The 21,040-nt window shown below is 42.2% G+C and overlaps 1 protein-coding gene across 1 annotated transcript in view; it reads left to right on the top strand.

The window, feature by feature from the left end:
- The first annotated feature begins 1,518 nt into the window (after nt 1–1,518).
- The window catches only part of ABCC11 (ATP binding cassette subfamily C member 11), a 67,118-nt gene continuing 47,596 nt past the window's right edge, over nt 1,519–21,040 (top strand). The window contains exons 1-9 of the mRNA XM_056136105.1: nt 1,519–1,617; nt 3,119–3,255; nt 7,012–7,170; nt 9,624–9,771; nt 11,174–11,407; nt 14,880–15,053; nt 17,460–17,607; nt 17,748–17,896; nt 19,208–19,315. Coding sequence (XP_055992080.1) covers nt 1,519–1,617; nt 3,119–3,255; nt 7,012–7,170; nt 9,624–9,771; nt 11,174–11,407; nt 14,880–15,053; nt 17,460–17,607; nt 17,748–17,896; nt 19,208–19,315 — 1,356 coding nt within the window. The remainder of the gene's footprint in view (nt 1,618–3,118; nt 3,256–7,011; nt 7,171–9,623; nt 9,772–11,173; nt 11,408–14,879; nt 15,054–17,459; nt 17,608–17,747; nt 17,897–19,207; nt 19,316–21,040) is intronic.

Genomic DNA, 21,040 nt, shown 5'->3' with positions numbered 1-21,040 from the left:
CCCTAGGGTCATACTCTAGGTTACTGAGTTTCCACTGTTTTTTAAGTTGTGGGAAATCACACTTGGTACATGCAGCAACACCAGGAATTCAAACTCAGGCCTTGAGTTTGCAAGACAGGCAGTTCCTATCACTGAGCCACCTCCCCATCCCCCTCTATCACATTTCTTTAATCATTTATGCACCTTCTCATCATTTATTTGTTGACTGCCTATGACCACACAATCCCAAGGACTCTGTAGTAAAGCAGTTGCACTACTGGTCTCATAGGGCTTTCTCTAGTGCGGGGAAAGGAATGCTAAATGATTCACATAAATATTGTTATATGGGCTGGAGAGACAGCCATCCAACCAAATGGTTAGATAGCACACCTCACATTTGGAGCTCCTGACATCAATCCCGAGAACCACATGTTTCCTGGAGCACTCCTAGGTGTGGCCCTGGCAAACCCATCACCACACCTGAGCACTGAACGTTTAGGCCCACACCACAGTGCCACGCTGGTCCCCCTGAACTTCAGAATCCCTCTCAACAAAAATAAATAAGATACAACTTGTTGTATGTTTTAAAAAATAAAAATTGGGATATGGGAGAAAGCATGGTTTTAGAGGCAGGTCTTTGATATATCAAAGGATATTGATCTGGCCAAGGTGGCAGGCTTGGGAGTGGGTAAAAAAGCATAAAAAGCTCTTTGAAGTGATCAAGAGATGAGGCCTGAGAAGATGTTAAAAAATAAACAAAGAGTGTTACTTAGAGTCAGACCCCAAGAGCTCAAACAATGGGTTGGTAAAAAAAATTGTTAAATGTGAGTTATTTTGGCAAGAGTGTAAAACTTTAAGTTTAGTAATAAGGGGAGGTATAGAGGCAGTACAAAAAGTAGGGTTCTGCCTTGCACAAAGCTGGCCCCAACTGGAATCCTCAGTTTCACAGGTAACAGTTCCCTGAGCACTGATAGGAGTGATCCTTGAGCACGGAACCAGGAGTAAATCCTGACCACTGGCAGGTATGACTCAAAAAAAAAAATACTCTAATCAAAAAGACACAGTGGGGACTCAAAGATATATCTGTCCAGCAGAGGCTTCAGGACCCTTTTAAGTTTCTAGGTTGTCTACCTAGGGGCACTTGGGGTAGAATAGTAAACTTGGGAGCTTGCTGAGTAAGACTTGGTGGGCAAGTGATCTCAGGCAGCAAATATGAGTAAGGAAAGTCTGAACAGAGGGGAGTGCACAGAGCATTTCTGAACATATTTAGCTGATTTTTTTCCACAAAATATTCACAACAAGGGCAAGCATAGCAAAGGTTTTCCATGGGAACTAAGTCTGATCACTTTGAGAAATAGCCAAGTCAGGCAAAAAAAGAGGGGGTGTTCTAACAAGGCCTCAATCCTCTTCATGGCCCCAACATGTGCCTTGTTGGGAGGCCCTTCTTCTGCCTTTCTGATCTGGGTCTAAGATGCTCCTATCTGCTGTATTTTCAGATCCTGTGATTCTGGGAAACAAACCACTGGTGGACAACTGAAAATGACCAAGAAGAGAATATGCTGGGTCCCCAGATCTTCTGGTGACCATGTGAATCTCGGCTTGGACATAAATGATGGCATGGTTTCAGGGCATAGCTATGTAAGTAGATTTCTTTAGTATCAAAGAACCAGGAGACTGATTTTGCAGGGTGTTTTCATGATGACAAGCTAGGTTAAAGTGTTTTATTATCCATTTATTCAACATTGCTTATTCTTTTTTTTTTCTTTTTGGGTCACACCCAGCAATGCACAGGGGTTACTTCTGACTCATGCACTCAAAAATTACTCCTGGCGGTGCTCAGGGGACCATATGGGATGCTGGGAATTGAACCCAGGTCAGCGGCGTGTAAGGCAAACACCCTACCCACTGTGCTATACTGTGCTCCAATCCCTCAACATTGCTTATTCTAAATGGTTCTTAGCTTTAAAAATTAGACGAATCATAACTCTTGGTCTTGATAAACCTTCATGGTCCATATTATCCCTGTCTATGGTAGTTGGATGTTAGTCATTATTAGAAATCTATACATTTACTTACAATAATATAAGTACTTGTAAATCTGCACCAATGCTCAGACCTTGACAATCTCATGCAACTTCTTACACCCTACATTCTCCCTGCCTGAGTCTGCCTTTCATTAACCTTCGTTTTTTCCCATCTCTCCCTTGCTATACTTCCAAGATAGTATCATTTATTCTATACAAATGGAAATAGAAATGGCATAGTTTTTAATTTTATGTCCATTTCTTAAGAACTTTTTTTTTGATAAAGGGGGACCATGATATTAGGGAAATGTATGGGGATTTTCTTTTATCACTTATTGGATTATTTTTAGAAGGTTTGCTGTCAGAGGGTGATTTAGTCTCACATTCTCTGGGTGCCTAACTATATCACCCTTTATTCTTTTCACAACGTCTACTGACAGGTAAAATCCCAGGGAGGTGGAATGACTTGCCCATTCTTGCAGCAAATGCAGTCAGAGAACAGGACTAGGGCCTGCCTGCCTGTCCTGACTGTGACACAGGGCTAATTTCCTTCCCAGCAGCCTTTCTTCCAGTTGTACAATGCAGGGACCCAATCTATGCTGACATTGTGAAATGACTTCCCTCCCCCAACAAGTAGTCTAGCTGATGTCACACAAGTGCAATTTTTTAATGATGAGAACTTGGGAGTTCTACTCTCTTAAATATGCAGTACGACCTTCGCATATCTAAAACAGTCTTATTAAAGACTGTCATCGGGCTACATATGACATCTCCTGACTTTTAAAATTTATAACTATAATTTATAGCTACAATAACAACTATAACTAGATTCATAACTCAAGTTACCTTTTCAGCCATCCTGTGCTTTGTTAACCCCACCTCCTGCCTCTTGAGACCTCCATGTGGCGTGTGTATCTGAGAGCTCATTGCATTTCCCATTTTCATAGGTTCCCACGTATAAGTGGGACCCCATGATATCCGTCTGTCTGATTTTAGCAGCCTTTCTTGAGGAAGCTGCAATTGGAAAGAGCAGTCTCCCTGGGGCAGCTGTTCTAATAAATAAATATTCAGGGCAGTCTTTTGAGATCTGACGATGTTGATTTTTCTTTCCCAAGAAAGCCTACAATATTGACGACAGTCCTTGGAGCCAGCAGACAAAGAAGCCTCAGACAGCCATGGCAGCAGATGTTCTTCCTTCAGGAAAGTATGCTGCTGCCTGGAGAACAATGCTTCCCTATCGCCCCAAGTCCAAGTGAGTCCTGGGAGCAGAGCTACCACCGCTGGGGCAGCGAGGTTTAGGCCCTCACACCTAGCTCCTCCTCCTGGCTTACTTAACCCAGATCCTGACTCAATCATGTGGTTATTTGTCAATATTGCAAAACGATCATTGCAACATTAGCTCTATCACAGACAAACACAAGGTCTGCCCCCTACCTCCTACATCCTGAGCTCCTGGAAGCACCCCAGGGTGGCAGTCTAGAATGCACTTTGAATCATTCAACCAGGACTCACTGAGCTACACGGGGGAAGTCAGGAGCTGGAAGCCAGGCAGATAGGCTCCTTCCCGTCAAGGAGTGCAATCATATTTATGAATTTCCTTGCTTCTTGTTCCCCAAGAAGCAAGGAAATTCATAAACATGATTGCAAGAGCTTAGGTTGGTGCTATGGAGAAGTGGGGTGGGAGGGCTAAGAGAAACAGAACAGTGGCCACTCAACCAGCTCTGAGTGACAGTTCAGCTGGGACCTGGGGGATGAACAAGACTTTGATGAAGCCAGAGGAAGAGGAGAATGGCCAGGACAGAGGGAACTGTGTGTGCTGAGAGCTGGCCCAAGGCAGTGGGAACAGTGTGATGTGTCCAGAAGAAACTAAGAAGAAGCTTATATTGTTGGACAGTTTTGTGCATAGAAGGAGTCTGCTGAGAAAGGCAGACACCGGGGTTGTGTTAAGGATGTTCTCAGAAGTAAGGGGGAGTCCTTGGAAGGCTGATAGTTCTATAAAACTACCCTGAAGATTTGATGTTTTAATGTTTGTTTGTTGTGGGGTCAAATTTTGTTTGTTTGGAGCCAAACCTGGCAGTGCTCAGGGTCTATTCCTGTCTTTGTGCTCAGGGATCACTCCTGGCAAGACAAGGGTGGGAGGTGGTGTGGGGGCATTGTGGTGCTGGGGACCAAACCTGGGGCAGCAAGGGAAGTACCATGCCTGCTATACTATTTCTATGGACCAAGATTAGAATTTTTTCTTGGTTTTGTTTTGAGCCTGCACCCCAGCATAAATCTTAAAATTTTAAAAGAACTGGGACATGGCTTGGTGGTAGAATACATACCGAGGAAAGGAGAGGGGAGGGGAGAGAAGGGAAGGGGTAGGGGGTGGACAAGAAAAGGGAGGAGAGGGTGAAGGGAGGGAAGGAGAAGGATGCAGAGGGATGGAAAGAGGGTGGGAAGGGGGGAGAGGAAGGAAGGAAGGAAGGGAGGGAGGGAGGGAGGGAGGGAGGGAGGGAGGAAGGAAGGAAGGAAGGAAGGAAGGAAGGAAGGAAGGAAGGAAGGAAGGAAGGAAGGAAGGATATGCGTTAAATAAATTCAATTTATCCCTTTCTAATTAACCAGTTTAATCCTCACTTCAGGCTTCCTACCTTCCTTTCAAGGGCCTCCACCAACCTCCTCATACATTCTCACTCCTTCTCTATTTACTGGCAGGTCCATAACTTTCTACTTCTATTCTTAGGTGTTTAACTACCAGGGTCTACTTTGCATTTGCAGTTCTCTTTTATTTCCCAAGATCATATCTATAAACAATCTACATTTGTTTGTTTTTTGTTTGTTCTGAGCGCCTGTTAGTACTTACAATGTTCTCACTGAATTGATCTTATCTGTACTATGAAAAAAGGTACTTAGTTGGTACTTAGTTTGTTGCTAAACTTGCCTGAGCAACTTTTTCTTGGAAAAACATAATGCTTCTGTTGGGTCTTTGGAACACAGGTGCTAGTTCCGAAGCTATGGTTCTATTTCCTGATCACAGATGGCTCCTATATGTCTGGCACCATGTCTCATCATTCAGTCTCCCATCATCCTTTTCTTAGACAGCTTGGCCAGAGACACATAGCCATGATGGCTGTCAGGACACTAAGGGGCAGCACTGTAGCTCTGTAGCACTATCCTCCCGTTGTTCATCGATTTGCTCAAGCAGGCACCAGTAACGTCTCCATTGTGAGACTTGTTAACTGTTTTTGGCATGTTGAACACATCATGGGAAGCTTGCCAGGCTCTGCTGTGCAGGTGGGATACTCTTGGTAGCTTGCCAGATTCTTTGTGAGGGACAGAGGAATTGAACCCAGGTTGGCTGCATGCAAGGCAAACGCCCTACCCACTGTGCTATGGCTCCAGCCCAAGAGTCCATAGCTTAAAAACAAAACAAAACAAAAAGCAAAATCATCCCAGAAGTTTGACATTTAGGGTTTTTTTTTTTGGGTGTATTTTTTTTATGTGGAAAGGAGAGAGGGAGTGTTTGGGGTACATCTAGCAGTGATCAGGAATTATCCTTGGCTCGCTCTATGCTAAGGGATCACGCCTGACTGACTCTAGTGACCATGTGGGGTGCTGAAGGTTGAGCCTAGGTCAGCCACATACAAAACAAGTCCCTTACCCACTGTACTATCCTCCATGCCCCCCTACCCCTTTTGAAATTTATTTTTGAAATTTTTTTTTTATTGAATTACCATGAGACACACAGTTATAAAGTTGTTCATGATTGGGTTTCAGTCATCCAATGTTCCATCACCTGTCCCTTCGCCAGTGCACATTTCCCACCACCAATGTTCCCAGTCCTCCTCAAATCTTTCTTTAAAATGGAATTTTCTTGGATCTGGAATGAATGTAAAGGGGGTAAGGCATTTGCCTTGCATGTGGCTGACCCCAGTTAGATCCCAGTCCCACATAGTCCCCTAAATCTGCCAGTAGTGATCCCTGAGAGCTAGCTTCTAAGCACTGTCAGGTTGCCCAAGAACTCTCAAAAGAAAAATAATCTAAAATAAAATTTTCTTGGAGCTGGAGAGTTAGCAAAGTGAGTAGGGCACTTGCTTTGTGCATAGCTGACCCAGATTCAACACTTGACCTCCATATAGTCCCCCAAACACTGCCAGGAGTGATCCCTGAACACAGTGCCAAGAGTAAGCTCTAATCACTGCCAGATGTGATCACCAAACAAAAAAGAAATTTTAATAAAGACATTAGTCATTTTCAGTGACACAATTTTTTAGTCATTTAAAAATTGGGGATCAAGAGAGAAGAAATTACACAAAGTCCCAACCTAAATCTAATTATTACTTTTGTATTTGTCAATTGTTCCAGGAATATGACCTTATCATTCTGATTTTTTCGCTTTTTATTGTTTTGTTTTGTAAAAGTTATGCAAGCATAGAACATAATGATGAGAATCTTGTTTCTCTTTCTTTTGCCTTCTTCAGTAGCTATTGTTTTTTGATCTGCAAATGATCTTTTTTTCCTTTCCTAATATTTCTAGCACCTTGATTACTATATATAAAGATCAATTTTTTAGAAAACTCCTATGCTTTCTGTATGGATATAATCTTTTATACTTCTTTTGAAGATCATCCTACTGATGGGTGTTTGCTTTCTGTTTGTAATGTTTTGAATTACTACGAATAACAGTCATGAGCAATTTTAAAAGAAAACAAACCTTTGAACATCCAAATGACCACTCTGGCATTTATATAACTGCCTTCCAACATCTTTTTTGTTTTCAGGTTTTTTGGGGTGGGGGTGTGGTTAGGGGCATGGTTTGCCACATCCGCTGTGCTCCCGGCTCTGCAATCAGTGATCATCATTATATGAAGGGCTGGAAATCAAACTCAGGTTGGTTGTGTGCAAGCAAGCACCTTACCCGCTTTCTCTACTATCTCTTTGGTCCCTTTTACAAGCTTGCCCTTGACTTAACTTTGTCTCTAGAGCCTATAACATTCGGTGACCACATTGCCTGTATCTTCTCTACTAGGTTTTCCACCTCCCCGCCTCTGGATGATGCTGGTCTACTCTCCTACCTCACATCGGCGTGGATCACCCCATTCATGATCCGAGGTTCACAGAAACGCTTGGATGCAAACAATATCCCCCAGCTGTCAGTACACGATGGCTCAGCTAAAAATGCGAAAAGGTAGTCATGCTGGACAAGTCATTATCTTCAGGCAGTCAAAATTTTTTGAGTCTTTAGCAAAATCTTGGCCACTTTAACCTTAGATGTGCTTCTTCCGGGGTGCTTGAATCTCCTTAGGTGGTGTAAATATTTTATATTCTCTGCAGCAAGAATTCACATTCTTTACCAGATTTTCTCTTTAAAAGGTTAGGAATGAATGAATGCTTCTCATTCCTTTTTGCTTTTTCTTCTGCTTTAGGAATTCGACTGTGTCATTGATTTTTACCTTTTGGATTAACCCAGTCTCTTAATCCTTGAGCCACTAATTAGGTTTTGTGATTGAATGCCCTACTGCAGGCAGGACACAAGATCAAATGGAGAAAAAAAAGAAGTGATTTGGACAGTAGGAATTGTTCAGGAATGATATCAGATACAGAATAACATTCTGTGCTCCATAAAGTGATCAGCCCAGATGAGTCTCCCTAAATAGAGCATTCAGTGGGTGGGAAAGTTTGGAAAATGTTGTACATTGTGGTCTCAGAGATTTACAAAGATTAGTGTATGTGAGGAAACCTAAAATATAGAAAATAGTTAAACTTTGACCTATTGCTTCCAGAAGCATTCAACTGAAAAATAAAAGTTCCAGAATACAGTTTATGCAATGCCAGATGTTGACCAAAATCTTCTTTCCAGCTACTCTGTCAGACAAGCTAGCACACCTTCAAGGACATAAAATTTATCTCATGTTACTTCATATACCTGTTGTGAGAAACCAAAAGAGGAGATGAGTCCTGCTTAAGTAGCCATGGGAAAATGCCTGGGCCTTAATAAGCAACCAGCTAAATGTTAGTTTGCTTGTTCTTCTCTAACGCATTTGAATAAAAAGTCTCCTGGTTGATTTGCATTCATTTCCATTTCAGTAATTCTGCCTTTTAGATTTTATAACTCGTAGTCTTTCTCCACTACTCTTCTATCATTCTTCCATGTTTGGATGTTTATTTGAAAAGAAAAAATATACTTTTTTTGTCATTTAGAGAGACAGTTTTCTCTTTTATTCATTTTTTTTTAAAAATCGAGGTAAAAAAGATTTTTAGTTGGGCAATAGAGTATGAGAGAGAAAGAGAGAGAGATCCTCATGAAATAAGAGCATAAAGGAGGAAAATGACACAGCTGAACTGAGATTTTTTTAGACTCAGGAGACCTTGAGGGTTTTTTCCTGGCAATTCTAGGCTGACCAAGTCAGATGTACATTGTGAGGGACTGAGGATATAGTGCTGCTTGGGTCCTGGAGTGTTGGGAATTACCCAGACTGCACAAAGGCATTCTTGGGGACAATGTGGTGCAGCTTAATGACTATCCTATCTCTCTGGTCCCCAGATTTGTTTTAAATACAATGCATATACTTTGTTTTGTTCTTGATTCAAAGTCTAAGAACATACTGTTGAAATTGTAGGAATTGGAGAGATGGCACAGGGGTCAAGTCATGTGCCTTGCATGTGACTGACCGTGGCTTGATCTTCAGTACCTCACGGTCCCTGGAACATTGCTGGGTACAGTCCTCCCCACCTCTTAAACACCACCTTCCCAGCATCACTGTGCCCACGCACCTTTTGATCTTCAGGTCCTTGCATTGAACTGCCAATTTGGGTAGCTTAGAATAACCAAAAGGGGCTTCCAGACCTCCCGAGCAAAACCTGGGAAGCCTCCATCCCCTCCAAAAGAAACATTAAATTTGAATACAAATTGGATATTAAGCACCCTTAAGAAATTATTATTGCTGTTGTCACTCTGGTTTTATTGTTGTTTAAAAAAGAAGGACTTTTGAAGAGCTATATATCAAAGCAGTTTGGATGAACTGATATTATGTCTGAGATTCACTAAATATGCTAAATTTGGGGGGGAAAAGAGAGAGAGAACAGAGATAACTCTGTGAATAAAGTGCTTGCTCTGCATGTGGGAAACACAGGTTTGATTCCTGGATCACACTGCCTCCTAGCACCACCGGTAACAATTCTCAAACATAGAGCTGGGAGTAGCCCCCAACACCACCAGGTGTGACCCAAGTGTGACCCAACTCCTCACTGCCCGCCAAATTTCCCCATCCCCAAAAAGGAAGAAGTTGTGGGGCTAGAGAAATAGTACAGTGTGTAAGGCACTTCACTTGTACACAGCTGACCCAGGTTCGATCTCCTGCATCCCATACGGTCCCCTGAGCACCACCAGGAGTGATTCCTGAGTGCAGAGTCAGGAGTAAGCCCTGAGCGCTGTCAGGTATGACCCTAAAAACCAAGGGGAAAAAAAAAGAAATGGAGGGGAGGAGAAATGAAACCAAAGTGTCCAAAGCTGATAATTTTGAGGCTGGGAGATGAATATTTGAAATTTTCTCAACAAAAGCTTTTAGGTTACCAAGACCTAGAGATATTAAGTGTCACATGCAGAGATTTCACTTGGTTCATTTTTTTTTTTTCTTCAAGGCTTTGTCGCCTCTGGGAAGAAGAAGTCTTACGGTATGGTCTTGACAAAGCGTCCATGTTTCGAGTGATGCTAAAGTTCCAAAGGACGAGGCTTTTAATTGCCATGTTTGTGGGTTGCTTCTTCTCTATAACAGGCATGCTAGGGCCAGTAAGTGTCAGCTTGGTGGACTTGGGGGAATCGGCTCTAGAGATTAACATGTTCAAGTCCATGCCAGGATTTGGGGATATATTTGTTTCTTAGGTGTTGCCCAGAAGATGAAATTTCTTTCTGGAGTTTGTAGTTGTTAGGAGTGTGAGGTCTAAGTCTTCTGCTTGAATTCAGACTATGAGTTTGATCCTTAATTGCTAGATGACTTTGGGTAAATTATTTACCTTTTCTGAGCCTTCATTTCTTCTGGTACACTGTGACACCCTCAGGGTAACTTCATGGAAACCTTACACGTAAATGAAGAACATAACATTCTTTCAGTATTGAGTGTTATTCAATAGTACACAAAGCGCTTGGAACAGGGCCCTGCTCAGAATGGGCCAGTGACTTTAAGAACTGGCTGAGCATCCTGGAAATGTAGGTGACTGGAAATTCTGGTCTCCCCCATGTCTTATGGATGGGATGAATGGCCGTTTCCTGTCCTCCAATACGCCAACCCAGATGGTTGGGAGCCAGTATGAATGGCTGAAGTTATCTGCTCACTGTTTGGTCAGTGGAGGGCAGGTCACTATAATGGACAATCTAGATGAGACTGAATGCAATGGGTAAGAGTTTTCCTAGAAAAAATGGGGGGCCCTATTATTAGCCAAAAGGAAATTGGATGTAGATCAGGAGGAAAAATAGATAAGTAACTTAGGTTATAATGTGATGAATATTCTTCATCTGTCTCTCAGATCCACTCTCCACTATTATCCTATACCCCTAGTGCATAGTCCCATGAATCTATCCTCCCTAATGCCCATGTACCCCTTGTGCATGACCCATATTAATCACTTTAATAGGATCCTCCTGAGCTCTGGCTTCTGGTTGCTCTTCACCATGGAGGAGTCTACCTTGTAACTAATGGGAGAAAGTGAGATCAAGAGATTTATTCCCCTGACTACCTTTCACCACATCAATAGAGGTTAATGGCCAGAGTATTGCCACGGGTCCCTTCTGTTATTAGTCTCTTTTTTCTGGTTCCAGAACCTGTCCTCCCTTTTCCCTCAAGTAAGAGTGTCTGTGTCTCACTGAAATTCCATGCAGCAATTTCAAATTCTATCCCTTGTTGGGGTTCCAAAATCCTGTCCGTTTCCATATAAATAACCACTCCCTGAACCCTGGATTCACTCCATTTATAACTGTCTTCTGTTTCCGTCACCACTATAAGGTATGAGGACTCATATCTGGGTCAATTCAACTCCTCCCTAGTCTTTCCCTAGACTATGACCTTCTTAAATCCATTCCTATGATTCCACATACCCCTGCTATTATTTCCAGAAAGTTGCCTACAGCCCAAGGTTATTTACTGCTTGACTGACTGACTTGAGTTCTAAATGACCCCACTCCTATTTTCTGTAAGGTGCTTCTGATTCCAAGGATCCTAGAATATTCTGAAGAGTGGACCGGGGATATTGCCTATAGAGTGGGAATCTGCATTGCTCTTTTTCTCCTCGAGTGTCTGAAGTCTCTGAGTTTGAGCTCATATTGGACCATTAACCAGTACACAGCCATCAGGTTTCGCACTGCCAGCTCCTCCTTAGCCTTTGAGAAGTTATTGAAATTTAAGTCTCTAATGCACATTTCTACAGGAGAGGTAAGTGATGGAACCACTTCAGGTCAACCTCACTTTCCCTTCTAGTGATATCACCCCTGCCCCCATCCTTTGAAAATCCAGTTCATCTTTCCAGGCCCACTTTAGCTGTCCTCTCCTTCATGACAGGATCTCTAAACCTCATCCTTTAGCCTCACTCCCTACTGAGCATAAATCAGGTTTCTCCACTAATATGAGCCCTCTTTAAAAATCTCACAGCATTGGAGATTCTATACTCCATCACTCAGAAAGTGCATCATTGTAGGACAGACACCCAAATGATGTCTGCTTACTTAACCTTGCCATGAAGTACAAGTATTTCTAAACTCAGGAGATACCAAACATAAATATTATTATGAGTGTTTATTATGAGTGTCATTAGTATTGTTAAAACTCTTCCCTATTTTATTTATTTTATGATTTGAACCACTTGTTCAGATTCTCTGAAGTTAAATAGTAGAAAGCACATAGGAAGTGGTTGGGAAATTCTATATTCAGCAGCATATGTGAATATTATACTCAAGAATATTATGTTCATCATTAATTTCTTCTTTGTTCCTCCTTTTCCTCCTTTTTTTTTTGAGGGAGGAACACCTAATGGTGTTCCTGACTCTGTTCAGGCTCAGTGTTGGTGGTGCTCAGGGAACCATATATTGTGTTGGAAAAAGACCCTGGGTTGGGTACTCTACCCACTGTCCTATCTCTTTGGCTCCTTTCATTATTTTGTGTTAGACCATGGGTCTGGAGGTTTCCTTGCCCTCTTGTACAAGTGTCTGCTTAAATAATAACATTCTCCCTCTGTATCTCAGTGTAGTTAGTGAATGATTGCTAACTTCCTCGAATCAGGCATCATTCTAGATCTTCCTAGTTCAGTCCATCCTCTGACAGCCTTCTTCTGGGGTAGTGTCTGTGACTGTGGATGCTTTCACAATAGCACAGGGGGGCAGGAAGCTTGTACAAAGTCATGTGGCTGATAAGTAGCAGTCTGGCAGCAGAGCTGAGGCCCTGAGTTGGTGCACTTACCTGCTTTGCTGAGGAGATCCCTTGTGAGAAGGCCTGCCTGGCTCCTTTGCAGTGCTCCTTTGTGCTGGGCACCCATGCTATGGAGACCTGGTCTGCCCAGACATATTCATACCAGAGTAAACAAGAAGCCTAATTAGAAGTAGAGATGAAAGAACTGACAAGATAATTTCTATGGTATTTTTTCCTAATATTTTATTTTTAAATTAATTTTTTTTAAAAATGAGCTAAATACTTCAAAATATTTGTTGTAAATAGGAATTAAACTTTGGTATAAGGGAAAAATGAGCTAAATATATTCTCTGTGGAAACAAGATGAAATAAAGTAGACATATAACCATTACCAGGTCCTTATGCCCAGAGGTAGCCACCATTATCAGTCTGGCTTGTGTTCTTCAGATTTTTTAAGTGAATGTAACTTATCCAAGACAAAATAGCACTGCATTGGGACAAGGAAGGTAACTCAAGTGGTAAAGCACTAATTTCAATAGTCTGTACTATGTGGGGCCCAAGCACTCTTGGGAGAGAACTCTTTAATAATTGTATTTTCTGTGTTTTTTCATAGCTGATATTGTATTTTACATAATAGGATAAGTACAATGGTCACATAGTTTCTACAATTTAGTTTTGTCAATAGAAAATACGCAACATATTTTTGGGGTGAGTTTTTACTACACCATTCATATAGTTTTTCAGCCTCTTTTCAGCCTCTTCCCCATCTCTCATTATATTTTAGCTTTCATATTAGCATGCTTAACTCTTCCTCACTCCTTTCAGTGATAAAAAAGTTCATTGACATACATTGTATTGACCCAGGTGTAAAATATAATTATTTGATGTAGGCATATATGTTGTGAAATGATCACTACAATTAGTTTAGTAAAAATCAGTGGCCTTTCCTTATATGAAAGTTTTGTATGAGATGAGAATTTTTAAGATCTACTTTCTCAACAACTTTTAGATAGATAATCCAGTGCAGTCAACCCCATTCCTGTGTGCGTACATAGCATCCAGAAACTAATTTGCAGATGAAAACTTGTACATTTTGGTAATGGTCATCCATTTTTCCCACCTTCCACTGAAAACTTGTACCATGCCAATTTCGTGTTTTATATATAATAATCTCATTCAGTTGTTAGATCAGCACTGTGAAATAGGCTATAATATTATTCTGATTTTACTAATGATATGATAAAGGCAGAGAGACTAAGAATGTGTTCATGGTCCCATATTTAGTAAATCACAGGTCTGGCACATGGACTGTCACAATTCCAGGATCCAGTGTTACCCAAAACCTTGGGTGTGGATACTTTAAATATACCCACCCAGTTCTCATCCAACAGACATTAGACTGTTTCCAGAATTTGGCTGCTGTGTTGTGAGTACTAAGCATCCTCTATGTCTTTCTCTAGCACTTATGTTTTTCAGCAGAGAAACAAACCTGCCAGGAATAAAGTTTGCACAATTATTACTTTTAAAAGGTACTCTTGAATCACCCTCCAATGGCTATACCAAGTTTTGTTCCCTGTTTAGTCTTTAAACATATGCTCAAACATTTAACATAATCTGGAGCACACCTTGGAAATAAGATCAGCTTGAAGTTAGGAGGAAGACACTTCTTGAGGGATTCAGATTGGGAATCTCTAAACACATTTATTAATATTTCTTAATCTGGAACATCAGCATTTGTATAACAGTGAATTAGGTGGTATATGTTGGGGTGAGGTAAAAGAGTTTATAGCACTGCACTGTATCACTTTCCTCCCATTGTTGTTCATCAATTTGCTCGAGCGGGCACCAGTAACGGCTCCATTGTAAGACTTGTTGTTACTGTTTTTGGCATATTGAATACGCCATGGGGAGCTTGCCAGGCTTTGCTGTGCGGGCAGGATACTCTTGGTAGCTTGCTGGGCTCTCAGAGATAGACGGAGGAATCGAACCCGGGTTGGCCGCGTGCAAGGAAAATGCCCTATCCACTGTGCTATCGCTCCAGCCCCAAAGATTAATTATAATTAATTAATTAATTAAAACTTCAGGCAGGCTCTGCCTAAAATATTTTGGTAGAGTGAAGAGTGGTAGACTAGAACAGAATAACAGAATACTAGAACCAGCTCTCTGGAATGTGGCTATCAGTTGCAATAGCAAGAAAGAGCCCAACGTAACTGACTGAGCACAGTCCTTGTGTAGGAATACTGATACTGTTCCTGTCGCTGACATTTTCAATACCACATAAAGTAGCTACAGATATTATAACCCCTAAAGAGGAAATACTCAAGCTGAGAGAAGCAAAGCAATGTGTCAGGGTGGCACAGCTAGTAAGAGGAGAGTCGTGGACCCCTTTGGCCATCACCACCATGCCACTCAAGTCAGCCTGAAAGAGGTATGGGGAGACCATCTATGGCACCTCTGGGATCCCGAGAGAAGAGCCTGTGCCCACGGGCTTGCTGTCTTACAGGTCATCAGCTTCTTCACCAACGACACCAGCTACCTGTTTGAGGGGGTGTACTATGGCCCAATGATCTGGATCGCCTTCACAACCCTGGTTGCCAGCACCATCACCACTTACATCATTCTGGGACCCACTGCACTGACCGCCACTTTCTGCTATCTCCTGATTTTACCGCTGGAGGTAACCTTTCTCAGCCACCCCTTTGAAACAGGATGTCCCCCCCCCCCCAGAACTTCCAGGGTTCTGGAACCTGGAATACCTCTAAGTGGAATTTTGACTCTTGTGGTGGTTAAGATTCAGCTTTCGCTGCTACCTCAGGCTGCTCCTGTCATCCTCTCATGAGGTCCTGAGGATGTGCTAAAGGTTTTCTGCTCCACAGACTCTCCTCAGCAAATATTCCCCGTGGGAGATTTTGATCCTTTTCCTCAACTTAGAAGTTGCTAATAAAGTCATGTCAAAGTTGCTGCTTACATGAGCACAGTGGTCAGGAGAAGGAAGTTAACTTGCTGCCAGATCCAGGTGAAACAAAATAGGCAAAGCAGGAGGTATCTCTTGGATTATCTGTGTTTTGAATTATTGGTTTCAATTCTTTTCCTCCCTTGGGACAGCTTGTCTGACCCAAAGATGACAAAGGTGATTGTACTTGCTAGCAGGTTAGGATTATCCAAGGCAGAGAGGGGTCACTTCTATTCCATTACTTCTGATTTGGCAGAGAAAGGCAACCAGGATGTGTGAGGCAGATGCTATAGGACAAACTGTGAATTGTGGCCCTGTCTAGGGTCGCATAACCAAATGTGAGGTCTTTAAAGAAAAACGCACCAGTGAAAGTTTTCAGAAAGCACAAATGATCAAAAATTAATTCAAAATCTATCCCCAAATTAATATGACGTGTTTCTGGCCGTTCTCACTTGTGTTTTTCTACTTGTGTCCCCTTTTACTGGTTTTTGTGTGATCCAAACAGATAGGCAATAGGATAGTTATACACAGAAAACATTTATTGATGATAATTTAAAAAAGAGAAAACCTTTTTTGGGGGTATGCTCAGCAGTGCTCAGGGTTTACTCATGGTTAAGTGCTCAGTGTCACTTCTGGTGGTTCTCAAGGGACAACATATGATGCTGGAGATTGAACTTAGGTTGACCACATGCAAGACAATCATCTAAACCCATCTCTGGCCAAGCATAAAGGAAGAGATTTTTATTTTTAATTTATTGAAAAATTTTAAAACTTTGTTTAAACACTGGTTTACAGTATTGTTCATAATACAGTTGTTTTGAGGCATTTAATGTTCCTAACACCAACCCAATCACTTGTATGATATTCCCTCCATCATTGCCCCCAGATCCCCATGAGCTTGCTTCCATGGAAGGTACAAAATAATTTGTTTTTTATTGTTTGTTACAATATAAAAATGGCAAATGGTATTAAATGGGGTTATTAAAGTCATTGTCTGAGGGGTTATGAGCTGTTTTGTTGCTAGCTGAGCCTTTTGTGTTATTGTTTTTGCTTATTGAGCTTAGTTGGCTTCTATTCTACTTTCCCATCTGATTTGCCATGCTCCTACTAGGCTATGAGTATTCTGGAATTTGGCGGTGTCAGCCACATGCTCCAGGAGTTCCAGAATATGTACAACTGGGATAATTTTCTATCAGCCCCCTTCCCAAGAGTGCCCCAGAGTTCTTAGACTGGAAACCTATGCACCCATGTGTTTCATTGGCTTGGCTTCCATCTTTTCTTAGATTAGTCCTGAAGCTGGGCTATTGTTTACATGGCCATTACAGAAGGTTAGTGTGACTTCTGGGGCTTCTGTCAGTATAGGAGGGTTGGGGGGAGGCTGCCTGTCCTCATACCGAGAAGACTTCAGAGTTTTCAGTGCCCAAACCAGTGTACCTGGAAGTTTCATTAGCTTAGCATCTCTGCAGAGATTATTTGTGAAGCAGTGAAGTTGTGTCATTTGTAAAATGGCAGCTGGATTGAGTGGGTGGGGCTTCTGGGGCTTTAACAGGGCATGGACTTGGCCCTCCCTCCTCCTGAGCAGCCCCAGAGTTTTCAGTCTGAAGAAAAGTTTACTCAAAAGTTCTGTCAGCTTGGCTTGCATCTCCTCTGAAATTAGTCATGAAGCTGGGCCATTGTTTACATAATGCCTGTGTTATTTTATTTGAATTTTTAATTTAATTAAAGAACTGTGATTTAAAAAGTTAGAGTTGAGTTTTTGACATATAATGTTCTAGCATCAATCTCTGAGCCAGTATGTCAACTTCCCTCCCAGAGTTTGCAAGCCTGCCATCTTGACAAGCACATTTTAAGGTTTGGCGGTTGTAGTTTGGATCTCACATTAAAACATATTTTTTTTTAAAAAAAAACTTATGCTAACCTACCTGTATTTAAAAAGTTAGAGCCTAGGACAGGAGGACCTGAAGCAGCTCTGTTGGAAAGTTTTCAGTGTGGACCAGACCTCAGCGCCACTGTGGAGGTGAAGTGCAGGATTCAGCCCCAGTCTGCAGCCTGTGTCTGGTGCTAGTGTTAGACTCAATCTGGCTAAACTCTTATGCTTGTCAAAGAAGTTCTTGTTGCCTCTGACTCCAGGGACTCCTGACCTTGAAGATCCTGAAGCTACAGAAGTGTACATCTGAGGTCACTGGCCAGCGCATTCGCATAACCAGCGAAATTCTCACCTCCATTAGAATGATTAAAATGTACACATGGGAGAAACCATTTGCAAACTTAATTACAGGTACAGAAAATTTGCCTTTCTATTTCGTGGTCCAACTGCTCACTTTTCGGGGCTTCTTTCAGACTCTGAGATGGTTCCATGCTCTGCTCTTTGAAGTATAGATGTGTGGGTGATTTCAATGCCCTTTTTTTTGGTCCCAGATCTCAGAAAGAAGGAAAGGAAGCTATTGGAGAGGTGTGGCTTTGCCCAGAGCCTGACCACTATGTCCTTGTTTATTACACCAACGCTTGCTGTCATGTTGACATTCCTCATTCATACAGGCTTGCGATGGAAACTCACGTCGACGGTTGTAAGTGTTTGGGTTCTTGTTTCTCTCTCATATGGCTAGGGAGTTTTCTCCAGTGTCCTTTTCACATTCCATACAGATCTGTAGGCTTCGCAAATGGGTAATAAACATCGGTTTCATTTTGCAGACTTTATGGGTGCTCAAATTATCTTCCTTCTCCAACTGAGAAAAATACCCTGAGATAGCAGCTAAAGAATAAAGGGTTACTTGATTATAGAACATGTCATGTGTAATTAAATCCCTGATGATTCTGACATATGCCTGAACACTGAGAATCCTAAGTTAAGGACTTTCTTTGTTTCCCAAGCTAGGACTCTAAAACTGCACTTAGAGGTGTGCATAAAAAGGTGTGAGTTCATCTAATTTTATAGTTCCGTCTGGTCCTGAGAAGAAGAAATTTCATTTTAAGATTTGGAACCCAGTTGTTTGAGTATAGTCAGACAGGGTCTACTCTCAGGGAGCCAGGAAACTATATACAGAGCAAGGAGAGAGGGAGGTGTTGTGGCATATTGAGTTTGTGCCTGAGACTCTGGTCACCTGTGCTTGGCCCAGGCACATAGCAGATACACCTGCTACTGAAATTTGGGATGAAGGTGGGCCATAGAGGGAGACCTTCCATGGGATTTCAGGATCCCCCTTCATTTGCATCATTCAGGATTAGGCCAAAGCATTCCTGGTCCACTGGAGTTTATCTTCAGATTAAGCTGGGAGAAGAAAGTGGTGGAGCTGGAAGTTCTCCCAAGGGACCTCTGGGAAGGCCCAACCTGACATTATGAGCACTGAGGGTGGTTTGTTGTTGTCAAGGAAGATGGGGTAAACAGAGAGGTTAGACCTGAAGCACAGCAGAATTTTGAATATTAGAAAAGAACATCCAAGGAAAAGAAGAAGAAATAAGATCTCACTGCAGCAATAGTCCAAAGCTCTCTCACAGGAATTTTCTCAGTTTCTCAGGTGCTGTTCCTTTAGGACTTTTGTTATGTCATTGGGAAACTCTCTTTCTCTCTCTCTCTCTCTCTCTCTCTGTGTGTGTGTGTGTGTGTGTGTGTGTGTGTGTTGGAAGGAGAGAGAAAAGGTGCGGTGACCTACCCAAAATTGCATAACTACCAAGTGGCTAAGTTACAACATTATCTTCCAACCCAGAGACTTGAAGATGAGTGTTCTCTACTCCTTCCATTTTCCCCAAGTCCCAGCCTGATCCCTGCAAAGGGAGGACCTGATTGCCAGAGGCTCAGGCAGGAGGCCTGGGTGGGAGCCTCTGGAACCAAGGGAGCGGACCCTCTCTCTCGTCCACTTTCCTTCCCTCTCCCCATCTAGGTGTTCACCACTGTGGCCGCCCTTAACTCCATGCGACTGATTGTGTTCATGGTGCCCTTCTCTGTGAAAGGCATCACTAACTGCAGATCTGCCACAGACAGGTTCAAGGTGAGTGGTCTGAAGGCCTCTACTTTGGTGCTTGAAACAAGCCTTCAGTGCCTGAACTGTTCCCAGCACCCACTCTACGTGGAGAGGGGTTGTCGAACTCACTAGACTCAGTGCCCAGCCTAACGTGGGGACAGAGCAGGTGATGAATCAGAGCATCTTTCTGGGGGCTGAGTAGTGAAATGAATCAGAGCACCTCCCTGACTCCCAGAGATCTTAGGGACAGATATCAAAACCAGGCCTTAGACCATCCAGGTAGTGTATGTTTTCCCTGATAATTTTGCTTTAAAAATCATTATTTGTTCCTTGTATTAAAATACATAGACAAGGGCTGGAGCACTAGTAAAGCAGGTAGGACATTTGCCTTGTATGCAGCTGGCCTGGATTCATTCCATGGCATCCCATATGGTCCCCCGAGCACTGCCAGGAGTGATTCCTGAGCTTCGCTGGATATAACCCCAAAAAGCCATAAAAATACATAGACTTTTGGGGCCAGATAGATAGTACAGCAGGTCAGCCATTTGCTTTTCATGCAACTGACCTTGGTTCTATCTCTAGCACCACATAGGGTCCCCTGAGCACCACCAGGAATGATCTCTGAGCACAGAGTGAGGAGTCAGCCTTGCTGGGTATGGCCCCCCAATTACATTCCCCAGGCATATATTGTTTATATTTTATAATATTATATCTGTGCTTTTCATACTATATGCAAATATTATATATTGTCTCTGTATATATGTATATATGTATATATGTCTTTGTATATACATATGCAAATATTATATATTGTCTCTGTATATATATGTATATGTATATGTATATGTATATGTATATAACTGGTCTTCTTTATATAGGCACCAGTTCATCTATATATATACATACATATATATGCATAGTTATATACACATAGAGAAATAGAAACAGGGACAGACAGAGACAGAGAGAGAGATAAGATTCTTTTGAGTTACCAGGAATTCTAGCAGCTAAGAGACGAAATGGCAGCTAAGAGATGGACTTGGTGTCCAGATGAAAGATGAGAAGGGTAGATACAGTTTACTGGGGCAGTTTTCGGTTACTTACTTCACCAGGTTAACTTGCAACCTAGGGCTGTTTCACTTACCCTTGATTATCTCAGTCGTGGCCCACTGAATTACATAGCTGGTCTTCTTCCTACAGGCACCAGTTTAAAAACTCTAATCTAAATCCATTTCTAAGAAAGAAATTTTACGTACATGCACATACCTGTCTCACTAAATGTGTATAGCTCCTGCTTGAACTATTTTGTTTATTCTCTCAATGAGGTTAGAGGTAGTAATGCATTTTTTGTATGTGCCCAGCCTCAGTTTAATGCCCAGTATCACATGCCCCCCAAAACACTGGTGGGGTGGCCTTAGTGGTCTTTAGCACCACAGGTTCAAGCTGTACCACATCCTCTAGCCCCGGTATTGAGCTGCCTACCCAGTTGGCTGAGTATCTCCAGGATGGGCCCCTGAGTCCATTGAGTACAGCTTTGGAGCTTCCACAAATGTTCATTGAATAGTTACTGCCTGCCAGACATGGAAAATAGACCACAGTGACCATGTCCATCAGGACCCCTGCTTTCGGGGAATTCCAATCTGATAATAGAAACAGAAAAGTTACAAGGAAGTTAATGACATCAGACAACTTGAAGGTGTGGAAAAACAGTGTGATGTTCTAGAAAATGTTGGGGAGCCTTTTGGACAGTGG

The sequence above is a fragment of the Sorex fumeus genome, unplaced genomic scaffold, assembly GCF_029834395.1.
Source record: "Sorex fumeus unplaced genomic scaffold, SorFum_2.1 ptg000122l, whole genome shotgun sequence".
In the NCBI taxonomy this organism is placed as follows: Eukaryota; Metazoa; Chordata; class Mammalia; order Eulipotyphla; family Soricidae; genus Sorex; species Sorex fumeus.
Note: the sequence above shows the minus strand (reverse complement) of the source record. Positions and strands in the feature narration are given on the sequence as shown.